This window comes from Carlito syrichta, unplaced genomic scaffold, assembly GCF_000164805.1.
Source record: "Carlito syrichta isolate Samal-C Ts95f unplaced genomic scaffold, Tarsius_syrichta-2.0.1 Scaffold308914, whole genome shotgun sequence".
NCBI classification, from domain to species: Eukaryota; Metazoa; Chordata; class Mammalia; order Primates; family Tarsiidae; genus Carlito; species Carlito syrichta.
In genome coordinates, this window is record NW_007253010.1 from 76,374 (window position 1) to 94,234 (window position 17,861).

The 17,861-nt window shown below is 45.2% G+C and overlaps 2 protein-coding genes across 11 annotated transcripts in view; one reads left to right on the forward strand and one right to left on the reverse strand.

Moving 5' to 3' along the window:
- The window catches only part of ZBTB8OS (zinc finger and BTB domain containing 8 opposite strand), a 27,087-nt gene extending 13,524 nt beyond the window's left edge, over positions 1-13,563 (reverse strand). The window contains exons 1-6 of one of the 6 annotated variants that reach the window (XM_008066396.2): positions 13,325-13,558; positions 6,483-6,507; positions 5,575-5,696; positions 4,668-4,750; positions 2,149-2,201; positions 93-129 (exon numbers count right to left, since the gene is read on the reverse strand). In XM_008066396.2, coding sequence (XP_008064587.1) covers positions 93-129; positions 2,149-2,201; positions 4,668-4,750; positions 5,575-5,696; positions 6,483-6,507; positions 13,325-13,421 — 417 coding nt within the window. In that variant the 5' untranslated portion in view covers positions 13,422-13,558. Of the gene's footprint in view, positions 1-92; positions 130-2,148; positions 2,202-4,667; positions 4,751-5,574; positions 5,733-6,482; positions 6,508-13,227 lie in introns of all 6 variants that reach the window. The other 5 variants (XM_021716753.1, XM_021716754.1, XM_008066397.2 and 2 more) reach the window with 5 other exon arrangements.
- Positions 13,564-14,030: 467 nt separating this feature from the next.
- The window catches only part of RBBP4 (RB binding protein 4, chromatin remodeling factor), a 28,757-nt gene continuing 24,926 nt past the window's right edge, over positions 14,031-17,861 (forward strand). For 3 of the 5 annotated variants that reach the window (XM_008066399.1, XM_021716756.1, XM_021716758.1), the window contains exons 1-2: positions 14,031-14,204; positions 14,775-14,922. In XM_008066399.1, the coding sequence (XP_008064590.1) occupies positions 14,189-14,204; positions 14,775-14,922 (164 nt within the window). In that variant the 5' untranslated portion in view covers positions 14,031-14,188. Of the gene's footprint in view, positions 14,205-14,245; positions 14,314-14,774; positions 14,923-17,861 lie in introns of those variants that run through there. The other 2 variants (XM_021716757.1, XM_021716759.1) reach the window with 2 other exon arrangements.

The following is a 17,861-nucleotide window of genomic DNA, read 5'->3' on the forward strand; positions in this document are numbered from 1 at the left end:
TCACCTCAGCCTCCCAAAAGCGCGGGATTACAGGCTGAGCCACCGAGCCCGGCTGGTTTTAATGTTTTTAATGACAGAATTTTAAAACATACCTGAGGGTGCTTGGACAATGAAAATTCTTCTCCCCACCTTGAGAAAGAAAATTAAAACACGATTAAAATTTCCAAGATTTAACATGTATTCTCTCTTCATATATTTAAAAATAAGCCTTATAATTGTGGTTAAGATACTAGAAAGCTAAATGTGACAAGGGAAAAGGGGAGTTGTAAGTTTTATTTGGATTTGTCAGAAGACACAGTTGTTGAGGGATTTGTGTGCAATAGCCACTGTTTTGTCTTAAGGCTGATAGTTGCTCTCCAAATAAATGTACTTCTGTATAGTGTGCTTATGGTGGATTTTCAGTAAACTGTTTCATCAATATTGTTTCATAAAAGAGCAGCATGTTCAAATTTTTTGCTGTACCCAGAACTATGAAACTAATTAAATAATATCTCCCATTGCAGAAAGCAGATTTGAGTACCAGAAAGGCAAAATACTATTCTGTAATATGGTCTGAACTTGATTTGCATTTTACAACTTTTCCAAAATGTCTATGATCTGTACATAGAAGACCCCAGAAAAGTAGTCTCCTATTATAACTTGGGATGAGTCTTCTCTTTCCTTTTGACACTAACGTGACTGAAGATCACAACAAGGTATAATAGAAAGAGCAAAGTTTTAAAATTCTGCTCAAAAAAACAAAATTCTGCTTAACCATTTATTAGCTAAGTCCCCTTTGGACACACATATTTCCTTACCTATTAAAAAAAAGGACGAGAAAGATAAGAGACTTCTCTTTACAAAAAGAAGCTAATGAAATTCAATATAAAAGGGGGCCAGTCGTAATGGTGCACACTTGTAGCCCCAGTTACTTGAGAGGCTGAAGCAGGAGGATTACTTGAGCCCAAGAGTTCTAGTTCAGCCCAGGCAACATAGCAAGATCCTGCCTCCAAAAAAAAAAAAAAAATTAATTAATTAAATTGAATGGAAAAGATAAGCTATATCTAGAAATAACCTAAAAGATACAATTAAGTGACTAGTTGGGTGCAGTGGCTTACACCTGTAATCCCCGCATTTGGAGGGGTGGAGGTGAAAGGATTGCCGGAGCCCAGGGGTTCAAGATCAGCTCAGGCAACCTGGCAAGACCTCATCTCTACAATAGTTGAAAAAATTAGAGGGGCATGGTAGTGCACACCTCTAGTCCCAGCTACTTGGAAGGCAGAAACAGAAGAATCACCTGAACCCAGCAGGTCAAGGCTGTGGTAGCCATGAGTGTGCTACTGCACTCCAGCCTGGGCGACAGAAACTACAACTCAAAAAAGGAAAATAAATAAATAAGTGACTGAAGAAACCTGGGAAACAACAGGTCCAATCAAAGTAAGCTAATCAAGTGTCAGCAAACTCTGGAAAGAAAAGTATAATCTGTTAATGAAAGGAACTGATTTAAATAGGCCTACAAATGAGGATCAATGAGGAAGGATGTGAGGATGTGTCAGTGTTTCCCATGCACCAATATGGGCTTTATGCTGTGCCGCTTAGAAACTATGTTTATATTTTTTCCTCCCTAAAAATCAACAAATTGCGAATCAGGCTTAACAACCAGAATGAACCTTATTCCAGTAAGTTTCTGGTCCTTCAAAGCTTAGGTGAGTCCTCACTCCTAGGTATCTCACAAAGCTCAATCTGCCAAGCCCTACTGGAATGCAAGTGGTCCTCTAACCTTTTTTTTTGGTTGTTTTTTTTTTTAGAGTCTCACTCTTTGCCGTGGTCACTCAGGCTAGAGTGCAGCCTCAACCTACCGGGCTCAGATGATCCCTCCACCTCAGCCTTCCAAGTAGCTGGAACTACAGACACATGCCACCATGCCTAGCTAGTTTTTGTGATTTATTGTAGAGATGAGGTCTTACCAAGTTGCCCAGGCTGGTCTCAAACTCCTAGGCTCAGGCAATCTTCTCGCATCAGCCTCCCGAAGTGCTGGGATTACAGGCTAAGCCACTGCACCCGGCCTAACTTAACATTTCCATCTGTCTTCTTGCCCACTGAATTCAGTGAAGAATATAACTTTAACATCTTTCGTAAGTCGGTACTTAAAAGAGTTTCAAAACTTACCCAATTGACCGTAATTTGAAATTTCTTTGATCAATATTAAGTACTTTCACTTCCTAAACATAAAAAAAATTTTCATTAAAAAAATTTACAATATTAAAAAATAGCATACAAATAAAATAGAACTAATTAAGTATATTTCAAGGAAATAAGGAATTTTTTTCTTATATATTTAAGGGAGGTATACTTGAACAACCTAAAAACATAAGTCAAAAGAATTTCTCATAGCTGTGGTAATTGTGCCACTACACTTCAGACTGGGTGACAGGGGTGAGACTTCGATTAAAAAATAAAATTACGCTGGGCTCGGTGGCTCAGCCTGTAATCCCAGCACTTTGGGAGGCTGAGGTGAGAGGATTGCCTGAGCCCGGGGATTCGAGACCCGCCTGGGCAACTTGACGAGACCTCATCTCTACAATAAATCAAAAAATTAGCCGGGCGTGGTAGCGCATGCCTGTAATTCCGGCTACTCGGAAGGCTGAGGTGGAAGGATCGCCGGAGCCCAGCAGGTCGAGGCTGCGGTGGTCGGGAGCGGCCACTGCACTCCAGTCTGGGTGACAGAGTGAGACTCTAACTCAAAAAAAATAAAATAAAAAAATTAAAAAATTAAATTAAATTAAAAAAAAGAATTTATCTGTAAAACATATAGTATATATACTAAGATATATAGTATACATTATAGAGAGGATATAGGATCTCAATCAGTCTCAGCCTATTTTTTGTTCTTTTTTGAGTCAGTCTTACTCTGTCACCCAGGCTGGATTGCAGTGGCATGCCCCCAGCCTCTGCAACCTCATCCTGTTGGGCTCAGGTGATCAAGTGATCCTTCTGTCTTAGCCTTCCAAGTAGCTGGAACTACAGGCATGTGCCACCATGTCCAGCTAATTTTTTGATTTATTGTAGAGATGAGGTCTTGCCAAGTTGCCCAGGCTGGTTTGAACCCATGGGCTCAAGCAATCCTCTCACCTCGGCCTCCCAAAGTGCTGGCATTATAGACGTGAGCCACTGCGCCCAGCCTCAGCCTATTTTAATGTAATATTGTAGTCACCTGAACTCTAGGACAAGTGACTCGGTAGAGTACATGTAGGGGAGCTGGTAAGGCAGAGAATGGGGAAATTATGGAAGTAGGGAGGGCAATGTGTGTTCGACACACTGATGTTGGAGAGGTGCTCCCTTCTAAAGGTTGACAGCAGCAACCTACACTTGGCTTTTCCTTCTTTCACATTAAGGAAAACTAAAAGCAATTGTTTAACTTAAGCCATTGCGGCAGAGCTGCTAAATTTCAAATGGAACAAAAAAACCAAATAGATGGACATAAATATAGCTCAACTTGGGAAACATAAAAAGTATGGATGACAACTGGTATGCGTTCTTACCACACAATCCTGATTGTGACATAGACATGATCAGCAATCTAAATATGAAATTCCTTTTTTTTTTGAGTTGGAGTCTCATTCTGTCACTCAGGCTGGAGCACAGTGACATGCTCCTGGCCACTGCACCCTTGACCAGTTGGTTTCAGGCAATCCTTCTGCCTCAGCCTTCCAAGTAGCTGGAACTACAGGTGCGCTACCATGCCCAGATAATTTTTTATTTATTGTGGAGACTAGGTCTCACGAAGTTGCCCAGGCTGGTCACGAACCTGTGGGCTCAGGCAATCCTCAGTCTCCCAAAGCGCTGAGATTACAGGCTTGAGTCACCGTGCCCGGCCTCAAAATTCTTTTTCCTTTTTTTTTGAGTTGGAGTCTCTCTCAGTCGCCCAGACTGGAGTACAGTGGCCACTCCCAGCCACCACAGTCTCGAGCTCCTGGGCTCCGGTGATGCTTCTGCCTCAGCCTCCCAAGTAGCTGGAGCGACAGGCGTGCACTACCACGCCTGGCTAATTTTTTTGATTTATTGTAGAGATGAGGTCTCACCAAGTTGCCCAGGCAGGTCTCGAACCCGCAGGCTCAGGCAATTCACTCATCTCGGCCTCCCAAAGTGCGGGATTACAGGCTGAGCCACCAAGCCCGGGATTACATAGGCAGACTCAAGTTTACCAGGAAGTGCTTATGGTCATTTAATTTCTGCAAATCAATATTGTCTTACATATATGTATGGATTAGTTTTCAAATTACATGTTCTATTTTATTTCATTTATTTATTTATTTATTTTTTTGAGTGGGAGTCTCACTCTGTCGCCCAGACTGGAGTGCAGTGGCCACTCCAGGCCACCGCAGCCTCGACCTGCTAGGCTCCGACGATCCTTCCACCTCAGCCTTCCGAGTCGCCAGAATTACAGGTGTGCGCTACCACACCCGGCTAATTTTTTGATTTATTGTAGAGATGAGGTCTCGCCTGCCCAGGCAGATCTCGAACCCGCGGGCTCAGGCAGTCCATTCACCTTAGCCTCCCAAAGTGCTGGGATTACAGGCTGAGCCACCAAGCCCGGCTCCACATGTTCTATTTTAAATCACTTGTTCTATTTTAAAATGTGAACTAAGAACCTATTTTCTCAGTAAAGAAGAAAAACCCTTGCTTACCCGGGGTATGAAGAATTCATCAGCACTGAACTTATAAAGCCACTCATTCAAAAAGTGAAACAGAAGAGACTGTAAGTCATCTCCTACACAAGATAAAAAAATAATAATAATAATATGATGTTTAATAAATCTGGAATCTAAAAACTGCTTTGAATATAAAAGTACAATGAATTTCTTAGACTATTTGAAAGAGGAAATACAGGTTCATGATAAATTTTGCTGTGGTTTTTTTTTTTTTTGAGTTGGAGTCTCACTGTATCTATCATCCAGTATGGAGTGCAGTGGCACGTCCCTGGCCACCGCAGCCTAATCCTATTGGGCTCAGGTGATCCTTCCACCTTAGCCTTCCAAGTAGCTGGAACTACTGGCATGCACCACCATGCCCAGCAAATTTTTTTATTTATTTTAGAAATGAGGTCTTGCTGAGTTGCCAGGGCTGGTCTTGAACCCACAGGTTCAGGCAATCCACTCGCCTCAGTCTCCCAAAGTGCTGGAATTACAGGCTGAGTTCCCCAGCCTGGCCTTTTTTTTTTTAAGTAGGAGTCTCACTCTGTTGCCTAGGCTGGAGTGCAGAGGCATGCTCACAGCCACTGAAGTCTTGACCTGCTGAGCTCAGATGATCCTTCTGCTTCAGCCTTCCAAGTAGCTAGAACTACAGGCATGCACCACTACACCCGGATAATTTTTTTTTTTATTTATTGTAGAGATGAGGTCTCACCATGTTGCCCAGGCTGGTCTAGAACCTGTGGGCACAGGCAATCCGCTTGCCTTGGCCTCCCAAAGTGCTGGGATGACAGGTGTGAGCTACCACACCCGGCTGCTGTTTTTATTGTGAAAATATACTCATATTATGTAAAATACTGCATATTTGTATGACAATTTCTTCCCTTATGAGTAAAGCAGTTACCTTCAGTTTCTACTTCTATGGTTTGGAGGGGTTCCACAGTCCCAGTATCTGTCATGTAACCAAACATGGCCATTGCACATTGCTCAAATGCTTCCTCCAGAGTATCTCCCCATGCGTGTAACCTAAAGAAACACATTCATGCTGTGTAATATAATCCACTACCAGAAAGAAACCTTGACAGTAAAGCCAAAATAAAAGCAGTATGACAAATACAAAACAAAAAGATTCAGTCAACTTAAGGTACAAAAACTAGGTGCTGTAAAATCATAATTTTCATGTTGTGAAGGAACTGAAATGAGAGGAAAAAAGTAAAACCAGGGCCTTTTTTTTTTTTGAGTTGGCGTTTCACTCTGTTGCCCAGGCTGGAGTGCAGTGGCCCACTTACAACCACCCCTAACCTGCTGGGCTCTGGAGATCCTTCTGCCTCAGCCTTCCAAGTAGCTGGAAATACAGGCACACACCCAGCTTATTTTTTTATTTATTGTAGAGACGAGGTCTCACCAATTTGCCCAGGCTGGTCTCAAACCTGTGGGCTCAGGCAATCCTTTCATCCCGGCCTCCCAAAGTGCTGGGATTAATTATAGCCTTGAGCCACCACGCCTGGCCTGACTTCTTATTTATTTATTTATTTATTTTTTGAGTTGGAGTCTCACTCTGTCACCCAGACTGGAGTGCAGTGGCCACCACCGGCCACCGCAGCCTCGACCTGCTGGGCTCCAGCAATCCTTCCGCCTCAGCCTTCCAAGTAGCTGGAACTACAGGCGTGCGCTACCACGTCCAGCTATTTTTTGACTTATTGTAGAGATGAGGTCTCGCCAAGTTGCCCAGGTGGGTCTTGAACCCGTGGGCTCAGGCGACTTCTTATTTAAAAACATGGTTTCAAAGTAGTAAACTCCAGCTATACTCACTGGACATCCGCTGTATGATCCAAATCTGAGGGAGAGAGGGGAAAAAAACAACAAATTACTAAACTTGACTCTCAAACCATAAGAAAGTAGTTCTAGTTAATTATTATTAAGAACATCATCCTTAAAGAGCAAGAAAATGTGGGGCAACCCATCCTATTTCTATCCATTTACTCAACAAAGTTAATTGCTTTGTTAGGGTCTTTTTTTTTTTTTGAGTTGGAGTCTCATTCTGTCGCCCAGATTGGAGTGCAGTGGCATGTTCCCGGCCACCGCAGACTTGACCTGCTGGGCTCCGGCAATCCTTCCACCTCAGCCTTCCAAGTAGACAGAACTACAGGTACATGCTACCATGCCTGGCTAATTTTTTTTTCTTTTTTCTGAGTTGGAGTCTCACTCTGTCGCCCAGACTGGAGTGCAGTGGCACGCTCTCGGCCACTGCAGCCTCGACCTGCTGGGCTCAGGCAATCCTTCTGCCTGCCTTCCAAGTAGCTGGAACTACAGGCATGCGCCACCACACCCGGTTAATTTTTTGATTTATTGTAGAGATGAGGTCTCGCCAAGTTGCCCAGGCGGGTTTCGAACCCGTGGGCTCAGGCAATCCACGCACCTCGGCCTCCCAAAGCGTGAGATTTCAGGCTGAGCCACTGAGCCCGGCCTAATTTTTTATTTATTGTAGAGACGAGGTCCTGCCAAGTTGCCCTGATGGGTCTCAAACCTGCGGACTCAGGCAATCCACTCGCCTCGGCCTCCCAAAATGTTGGGATTACAGGCTTAGCCACTGAGTCCAGCCTGTTAGGGTCATTTTATAAAAAAGCCAAGCTTCATGTTTAAATGAATGACAATTTCTGGAAGGTAGCAGAGTGAGGGTCTTCTAGGTGACATAAAAAGTATCTAGCAGCCATAAAAAAAGAATGAAATCCTGTCCTTTGCAGCAACATGGAGCTGGAGATCATTATCCTAAGTGACTCGAAACAGAAAACCAAACAACACATGTTCTCACTCACATGTGGGAGCTAAATAGTCACAAAGATGGAAATAATAGACAGTGGGGACACCAATAAAGGGGAAGGAGGCAGAGGGGTTAGGGCTCAGAAACTACCTATGAGGCACATGTTCACTATCTGGGGAATGGGCTACTTGAGACCCAATCTCCACCAGGGCACAATATGTCCATGCAGTGAACATACATGTGTACCACCTGAATCCAAAATAAATAAAAGTCACCTTATCATTGTAAACATCGAAAAATAAAAAAGTCTCTACTATACTTTCTCAATAAACAAATGCCATTTCCTTCTTTTTTTTTTTTTTTTTTTTTTTGAGTTGAAGTCTCACTGTCGCCCAGACTGGAGTGCAGTGGCCACTCCCGGCCACCGCAGCCTCGACCTGCTGGGCTCTGGCGATCCTTCCTCCTCAGCCTTCCAAGTAGCTGGAACTACAGGCGTGCGCTATCACACCCGTCTAATTTTTTGACGTATTGTAGAGATGAGGTCTCGCCAAGTTGCCCAGGCAGGTCTTGAACCCACGGGCTCAGGCAATTCACTCACTTCGGCCTCCCAAGGCGCGGGTTTACAGGCTGAACTACTGAGCCCGGTTCATTTCCTTCTATTAATTACTTTTCCTCAGCCAGGCTTGGTGGCTCAGTCTGTAATCCCAGTACTTTGGGAGGCCAAGACGAGTGGAATGCCTGAGCTCATGGGTTCAAGACCAGCCAGGGCAACTTGGTGAGCCCTCGTCTCTACAATAAATAAAAAATTAGTCGGGCACGGTAATGTACACCAGTAGTTCCAGCTACTTGGAAGGGTGAGGTGCTGGAGCCCAGCAGTTCGACACTAGGTTGGCCGTGAATGTGCCACTGCATTCCAATCTGGGCAACAGAATAAGACTCCAACTCAAAAAAAAAAAAAAAATTACTTTTTCTCAACATATTACTATGTTTTCTAAATATCTATGGTTTGATCAAAATTCTAGAACTATATCATAAAAGATATAAAATTCCCGATTTCTGCCTTACCTTCTCATGATCAGCTAGCCTAATCCTAGATAAAATTATTTTAGAAAGTAAACTCCACAATATATATATCATGAGTTTTTTTCTGATATTCTTTCAGAAAAACCAAAAAGTAATCAATGCTACTATAATATGCTCCCATTTCAGAGTCTTTTCTTCACCTGCATTATGACTTCCATCAATTCTTTCCACTTAGGATCATAGACAATTAAACCTAGAAGCAATTCTTGGAGATCGTTCAACATAATTCCTTCACTTACAAGAAGAAATTTGAGATGTTGATTAGAGGCAGAGGGACTAGAATTAAGGTTTTCTGACGCCCAGTTTAGTGCACTTTGCACCATATCACATCCTCTTCTGGTGGCATTCAGAGGCTCAAATTCATCTCTGATTCACTCAGAAGTATTACTAAGAACTTACTAAATATTAGGCACTAAGGGATTCAATGACCAGCAGAGATCACAAACTAAAGAAAAAAAAAGTTATTAAGCCTAGAGAAATGAAAACGTGTGTTCACAAAAAGCCATATAAGAATGTTGGCAACAATTTTATTTCCGAAAACTAAAAACCTAAGCCAAGTATGGGAGTGTATGCCTGCAGTCCCAGCTACTTGGGAGGCTGAGGTAGGAGGATCAATTGGGTCCAGAAGTTTAAAATCCAGTCTAGGCAATATACAGTAGAGACATCTCATCTATAAAAACAAAATTAGCTGGGCTCAGTGGCTGTAATCCCGTGCCTTTGGAAGGCTGAGGTGAGTGAATTGCCTGAGACCGCGGGTTCGAGACCCGCCTGGGCAACTTGGCGAGACCACATCTCTACAATAAATCAAAAATTAGCCAGGCATGGTAGCGCACGCCTGTAGTTCCAGCTACTGGAAGGCTGAGGTGGAAGGATCGCCAGAGCCCAGCAGGTCAAGGCTGCGGTGGCCAAGAGCAGCCACTGCACTCCAGTCTGGGTGACAGAGTGAGACTCCAACTCAAAAAAATAAATAAATAAATAAAATAAAATCAGGCCGGGCTCGGAGGCTCAGCCTGTAATCCTGTACTTTGGGAGGCCGAGGTGAGTGGATTGCCTGAGCCTGCGGGTTCAAGACCAGCCTGTGCAACTTGGCAAGACCTCATCTCTACAATAAATAAAAAAAAAAATTTAGCCGGGCATGGTAGCATGCGCCTGTAGTTCCAGCTATTTGGAAGGCTGAGGCAGAAGGATCACCAGAGCCCAGCAGGTCGAGGCTGCGGTGGCTGGGAGAGTGCCACTACATTCCAGTCTGGGTGACAGAGTGAGACTTCAATTCAAAAAATAAATATATAAATATATAAATAAATAATAATAATTAAATTAAATACTCCCCAGTCCCTGTTAAAATGCCTGCCTGAGAAAAAAACAACATGGCCAGGAGAATTTACTGTTTGTTCTAGCCAACAACTGACATGGGCCCCTGACCTCCCTTTCTTACAGCATGTACTAAAAAGAGCTTACAATTGTGAATATGTATCTCTTACGAAACAGAAGTGTGTTTCTCAAGGACCCAAGAGCCATTCCCTTGAAATGTAACCATCAGGAAGCATGGGGTCTTTGTCTCCCAGTCTCTGTGGGAGGACAGAATCCTAACTTTGATAACTGTCAGCTTGCAGACACAGCTAGCCTAATCACATTTCACTGACCAGCCTTTTGTACTTTTTCACTTCTGACTCTACTGAGCCCTTGCTCTCTCCTCTCCCTTTAAAATGACTAATTATCTCTGCACAAACCAGAATGGTGCTTGGCTCTTTCCCCTACTGTTGGTAGTAAACCTGTTTTCACTGCTTTAGCAAACATCCAGCTGTGTTAACCTCTGACATGAATAGAAAAGCCAAACATGAAATAATCTTTACTGCGTGGTTCCATTTATATGAAACTCAAAAATGGGCAGAATTAAGCTGTGGTGATAGAAAACACAACAGTGTCTTGAAGTAAGGGGGTGGGGACTGACTGGAAAGAAGCAAAAGGAATCTTTCTAGGGTAATGGAAATGTTTTATAGCTTGATTGGAGTGTCGGTTACACAGATGTATGTACTTATCAAAACTCGTTGAACTAGGCCGGGCTCAGTGGCTCAGCCTGTAATCCCGCGCCTTTGGGAGGCTGAGGTGAGTGGGTTGCCTGAGCCCGCAGGTTCAAGACCTGCCTGGGCAGTGAGACCTCATCTCTACAATAAATCAAAAAAATCAGACGGGCGTGGTAGTGCATGCCTGTAATTCCGGCTACTTGGAAGGCTGAGGCGGAAGGATCGCCAGAACCCAGCAGGCCGAGGCTGCAGTGGCCAAGAGCAGCCACTGCACTCCAGTATGGGTGACAGAGTGAGACTCCAACTCAAAAAAATATATAGCTGGGCTCGGTGGCTCAGTCTGTAATCCCACGCCTTGGAAGGCTGAGGTATGTGGATTGCCTGAGCCCGTGGGTTCGAGACCTGCCTGGGCAACTTGGCAAGGCCTCATCTCTACAATAAATCAAAAAATTAGCCAGGCATGGTAGTGTGCGCCTGTAGTTCCAGCTGCTTGGAAGGCTGAGGCGGAAGGATCGCTGGAGCCCAGCAGGTCGAGGCTGCGGTGGCCGGGAGCGGCCACTGCACTCCAGCCTGGGCGACAGAGTGAGACTCCAACCTCCAAAAACAAAAAACAAAACAAAAAAACTCGTTGAACTTTATACTTTAAGGTCTGAGCATTACTAAGGAATATGTAAATTTACCTCAGTTTTTAAAAATTGGTTTAAAAAGCTGCGTGTGGTGGCTCACACCTATAATCCCAGCATTTTGGGAGGCTGAGGTGAGAGCATCACCTAAGTCCATGGGTTTGAGATTAGCCTGGGCAATTTGGCCAGAACATCTATACATTAAATTGAAAAATTAGCTAAGCATGGTGGTGCGTGCCAGTAGTTCCAGCTACATGGAAGGCTGAGGCGTAAGGATCACCTGAGCCCAGCAGGTCGAGGCTGTAGTAGGTGTGAGTCTGCCTCTGCACTCCAGTCTGGGCGACAGAGTGAGACTCCAACTCAAAAAACAAAAAAAGAAAAGAAAAAAGAAAGAATGTAGGCCAGTGCCTTGAACCTGAGGGTTTCAGAACAGACTGGGCAACTTGGTGAGACCTCATCTTTACAATACATCACAAAAAATCTAGCCAGGTGTGGTGGTATACGTCTGTAGTTTCAGTTACTTGAAAGGCTGAGGCAGAAGGATCACTTAAGACCAGCAGGTCGAGCCTGTAGTGGCCGTAAGCGTGCCACTGCACTCCAGCCTGGGTAACAAGAATAAGACACAAAAAAAACCTAAGAACCTAGGCTAGGCACGGTGGCTCATGCCTATAATCCCAGCACTTTGGGAGGCGGAAGTGAGAGGATTGTCTGAGCCCATGGATTCGAGACAAGCCTGGGCAACTTGATGAGACCTCATCTCTACAATAAATAAAAAAAAATTAGCCAGGCGTAGTGGTACGTGCCTGTAGTTCCAGCTTCTTGGAAGGATCAACTGAGCTCAGCAGGTCGAGGCTGTGGTGGCCGTGAGTATGCCACTGCACTCCAGCCTGGGCAACATAGTGAGACTCTGACTCAAAAAATAAAAATAAAAAATGTAAGCAATTGCTAATAAAATCCTTTAAAAAAGCCAAAAAAGAATCTGCACTATGGTCAGGTATGGTGGCTCACACCTGTAATCCCAGCACTTTGAGAGGCCAAGGTGGGAGGATCACTTGAACCCAGGAGTTTGACATCAGCCTAGTCAATATAGCAATCCTTTGTCTCTACAAAACAAATAAACCAAAAGTATACAAATAAAAGAATCTGCAGTATGTTTCACGTTCATTGTTATTTTTTCTTCAGATGAAGGAACTGAGACAAAAATATAGGTTATTTGACTTGCCTAAAGTTCTAAGGTAATAAATGGCAAAACCAGGTTCTTTTTTTTTTTTTTTGAGTCGGAGTCTCTGACACCAAGGCTGGAATGCAGTGGCGCGCTCACAGACACTACAGCCTCGACCCTTCCACCTCAGCTTTCCAAGTGGCTGGACTCACAGGCGCTCACCACCACACCCGGTTGATTTTTTTTTTAATTGTAGAGATAAGGTCTCGCCAAGTTGCCCAGGTTGATCTCCAACCCCTGGGCTCAGGCAATCGTCTCACCTCCGCCTCCCAAACTGTTGGGATTGCAGGCATGAACCACCAGACCCGGCCTAAAACCATTTTTATTAACACAATCTCGGTAAGACACCAAGTTAGAAATTCCCAATTTCTCAGCTTGTAATCCTTGGGAGGCTGAAGTAAGTGAATTGCCTGAGCCCGCGGGTTCGAGACCCGCCTGGGCAACTTGGCGAGACGTCATCTCTACAATAAATCAAAAAAATTAGCCGGGCGGGGTAGCGCGCGCCTGTAGTTCCAGCTACTTGGAAGGCTGAAGCGCAAGGATCACCGGAGCCCAGCAGGTTGAGTCTGCGGTCCGGGAGCGTGCCACTGCACTCCAGTCTGGGTGACAGGATGAGATTCCAACTCAAAAAAGAAAAAAAAGAAATCCCCAATTTAGCTTTCCGAGTCCTCTAACCTGGCCACATCCTATTCCAATGTTGTGAGATACAAAAGGGGCGACATCTCGAGACTAAATATGGGAGCCGAAGCTTCTTGGCTATCAAACCCCGAGGCTTTTTCCTGCAACATCTCCAGAACAAATGCAAAAGACACTACAATACAGGGCGCAATGGGGATGGACGCACCTATGGGGCAAAGTAGAAGGCTCCGCAGGAAGCCTCGGGGAAAGAGAGAGAGGCCCGTGGGCCCATATTTGAAGAGAGAAGTGAGCTGCCTACTCACACTCGAACTTCCTATTGATTGGCGGATACTTGGCCTTGATTGCCTTCTGTTCCTCAGTCAAATTGTAATCTCTGATATCTTCCCCTTCCTGCGCCATGACTGCAAAATTGGGAACTTCCGCCTTTCATTTGCCGGAGTCCAGCCCGGCCCTATTACTTCCGCCCTAGACTCCGCCCCGTGGAGCTTAAAGGACCAGACCGCCGTTCTCGGAGCTCGCGGGCTCACTTTAGCGCCAAGACTTCCATTCCAGGCTCTGCGGCTCGCATCACGTTTTTAGAAGATCTCAAACTCATCGCCTGCGCTTACTTCATCACTAATTCTTTCTAAAGACTAAGGAAGCAAGTTGAGGGACACCTGGACTTAAACACCTCTGAGTGGCGAGGCCTCTTCTCTCTGCCTTGCCCCCAGAGTTGATCATTAGACCCGAAAGCATCCTTGGTTTCTCATCTCAGTACTCTGAAGGGACCGCAAGCTTCACAGCCTTTAAGAAAATGGCCGCCCCCGGGAGTGTGCGAACTAAGCCTCCCTCATGTGACTCTGGACGAGCTCAATCCCATTAACCCCCGCGCGCGCTATCGCTGGGAGTCAGCTCCGAAAGGGGAGGGGGGAGGGGCGGAACGCGCGCCCCGGGACCCCGCGGAAAGCGATTCCGCGCGTCTCGATAGGCCGCGGATTCGGCTTCCCCGCCCACCCCGCGGCTTGGGCAGCTCCGATTGGCCGATGTTGGCGCGAAGGTGCGCGAGTCGATCCTCACGCAGGGGCCGCAGGAAACAATAGAGGACGCGCGCGCTGAGCGAGCGCCGCAGCCTCCCCGCCCCTCCCGCAACGCTCAGCCCCGGGATTCCCCCGGCTCGCCTGCCCGCCATGGCCGACAAGGAAGGTGAGGGTGCCGGGGCCGCCTCAGGAGGGCGGGGGGTGCCGGGGCCGCGCTGCGGCCTCAACATGGCCTAACGGCGAGGGCAGGCCTTGCTTGCTGAGCGCAGCCCTCAGCATCGAAGGCGTGAGGAGGGAGCTCCCCGCGGGGCGGGCTAACGGCGCGCCGGTTTCTCCGTGGCGATGTCCGCCGCGGGCGAAGCTAGTGGTGGGGGCCTCCTGCGGGTCTTCGTCCCTCCTCACTGTCTCCGTCGGTCTCCTCGCCTCTCTCGGGCCTCCCTCCGCTTCCTACCTTCCTGACTCGGTGCTCGGGCCTCGTCGGAGCCGTGCGCTTTCTGCGCGCGCGAGCGTGCGGCGAAGGCCTGGCGCTGTGGCCCCGAAGCGTAACGGAGCGTCTGGCTGGAATGACCCGAGGAGTTGTGGCCCCACGGAGGAGAGGAGTGTTGGTGCCTCCTCGCTTAGGAAAATTTAGACAAATCTCCTCCATTTCAGAGTCAGGATGCAGGGATTACGCCGGTAGCTTTGCAGAGTTTACTCGGTTTCTGTGTGCTAACTTACTCGTTTAAAAAAATTTTAGCAGCCTTTGACGACGCAGTGGAAGAACGTGTGATCAACGAGGAGTACAAAATATGGAAAAAGAATACCCCTTTTCTTTATGATTTGGTGATGACCCATGCCCTGGAGTGGCCCAGCCTAACTGCACAGTGGCTTCCAGACGTAACCAGGTGACACGAATCTCCTGAGCGTTATTTTGATGTGTCTTCACTGTAGATTTCTCACGTTGATTTTCTGTTTTTCTGGCTTTGGTCACCCGGAGAGGGCACGTGATCAAAACAAACCTACTGGTGACATTTTTTCTTCTAGGCCAAAAAGTAAGGCAAAATGTAAAATTATTTTGTAATTTACCCGACCAGAGAAAACATTGCTGGCAATTTCTTTGTATGATACTGAATTGAATAGCCGTATTACAACTATAGTTGACCAATTGATAACATAAAACTTGTCACCTTTCAAAAAGTGTTAAGATGAGGACAGTTCTTTCAACAAAACTTTTAAGTTTTCAGTCATTGATAGTAACTGGTTTACACAAAGACGAGTATATCATGGTACCTGCTTTCAAGAAGCACATTGTCTAGTTGGGGAAGCAGGTATAAACTAATTATAGTTGTATATGTAGAGAGATAATTAGGGTACTAACAACTAACACCTGATAGTGGAATAGTTTTCAAATTAAGGGAGTTGGGCGTAGTGAGAGCTGTAAAGATCAATCACATATATTCCTTATAGTAGATAGGTTATCTCTAATAGAGGGGATAAAGTCTTTTATTTAGTTTACATCTATTGAAGCTTTACTAGGTGCCACATATTATGGGATACAAATTGATTACTGTAAAAGTGGCACAAATAAAATTATCAAAGGAAGGAAAACTTACCTCAACTTGGGGTATCAAGAAAGGCTTCTAGAAGGAATTGACCATGCAAAGATGAAGGTGAATTTAGGTGATAGGTATTTTAAAAGACAGTTTTAACAAAACCATATGCCTATTGGGATAATGGATTTTCTATTATAAAACTGCCTCACTTTTTGGAATAACAAAGTCAAGATGTTTGCAAAATGTGGTTATTAGACTATGATGCAGGTCAACGAGTAGTAGAAATCTGATATAGATTTTACTAGTGACTTAATAAGGCTGTTAACTTTATAGTGGCATAAGGAAAAATGGGGGAGTCTGTCCTAAGGGTGTCATGCAAAACCATGGTAAATACCATGTAATTTAGAGTTAGAGGCTCCTTTATCATGATCAGGAGTTCCCACATTAAACTGACCATCAGAATTACTTGGGCGTTCAGGATAAGTGAAGTCATTACTGTCAAGAGTTTTCAGTGATAGTGCAAACCGTTTAAGAACTTGTGGCAGGGTACTTGTGAAACAGTTGAATGGTTATTCCACTTTTACTATAGTCATGTACTAAAATTGTACATATTGGACTAGTGGATCCCAAATGTTGGCCATCCCATACCTAATAAATCATTCTAGAACTCGTGTTTTCTCGGCATCCCAGGTAATGTAACGATTAGCTAGGTTGGGAAAGCAATAATTAGACTAAATTCTCCAACGCGGACATCTCTGTTATCATCTTAGTAGCTTTCTGCTTTAGCAGATGAAGGTAAATTATGTGAGAATTTTTGTTTTTAAGATGAGGATTACTAACGTGCAAGAAGCTCTAAGGCAGTATGTACTTTGGTGTGTGTGTTCTTTTTCGGTGCTTATTTTTACCCTTTTTTTTTTTTTGAAGTTGGAGTCTCACTCTGTCGCTCAGGCTGGAGGGCAGTGGCGTACTCATGGTCACCACAGCCATGACCCACTGGGCTCAGACCATCCTTTTTACTTCAGCCTTCCAAAGAGCTGGAATTATTAGCACACGCCACCACTTCCAGCTAATTTTTTTTTTTATTATAGAGATGAGGCCTCTCAAAGTTGCCTGGACTGGTCTTGAACCCCAGATCTCCAGCAGTCCTCTCCCCTCAGCCTCCCAAAGTGCTGGGGTTACAGCCTGAACCACTGTGCCCAGCTTTTTTCCTTTTTTTTTTTTTTTTTCAAGTTGTATTTCTCTAACACAGTTCTCTTCTTTACTCTTCCTGTTTTTTTGTCTAACCTTCTAAATGCAGGCAATTCCGATTTTCTCTTTGTTCCTCTGTTCTTTATGTAGGATAGATGCTATCACAGCTTTGCCTGTCATGTCTGTGCAGAAAAGTTCCTGTTGGTATCTCTGGACCCAACATCTGAGCTTTTCTTGATTTTTTTCCACTGCCTAGTGGTGTTTTCTTTGGAGTTTCTTATTGGCTTCTCCAACTTGACATGCTGGAGGGCAGGGGTGGGAGGGGATTGGGCTCAGTGGCTCACACCTGTGATCCCAGCACTTTGGGAGGGTGTATCAGGAGGATCACTTGAGGACAGGAGTTGGAGACCAGCCTGAGCAACATAGTGAGACCTGATCTGTACAAAAAAATCAAAAAATTAGTCAGACATGATGGCGCATCCCTGTAGTCCCAGCTACTCAGGGTGAGGCGAAAGGATTGTCTGAGCCCAGGAGGCTCAAGACTACAGAGAACCATGATAGTGCTACCGTATTCCAGCTTAGGCAAAAGAATGAGACTCTGGCTAAAGTAAAAATTCCTCGGCCGAGCGCAGGGGCTCATGCTTATAATCCCAGCTCTTTGGGAGGCCAACGTGAGAGGATTGCCTGAGCCCACGGGTTTGAGATCAGTCAGACCAGGCAACTTGATGAGACCTCATCTCTTCCATAAATTAAAAAATTAGCTGGGTATGGTGGTGCATGCCTGTAGTTACAGCTACTTGGAAGGCTGAGGCAAAAGGATCGCCTGAGCCCAGCAGGTCAAGGCTGAGGTGGCTGTGAGCCTGCCACTGCCCTCCAGCCTGGGCAACAGAGGGAAACTCCTCCTTCTCAAAAAAATTCCTTCCCTGGGGGTCTCACCCCAGTTTCTTCTTCTGTTTGTTTATTTGTTTATAGAATAAGGCTCTACTATTATGTAGTAGTTGTGTGATCTTGGGCAGATTGCTTAATTTTTCTAAGCCTCAAGTATCTTCATTTAAAAATTTTTTTTTTTTTTTTTTTTGAGTTGGAGTCTCACTCTGTCGCCC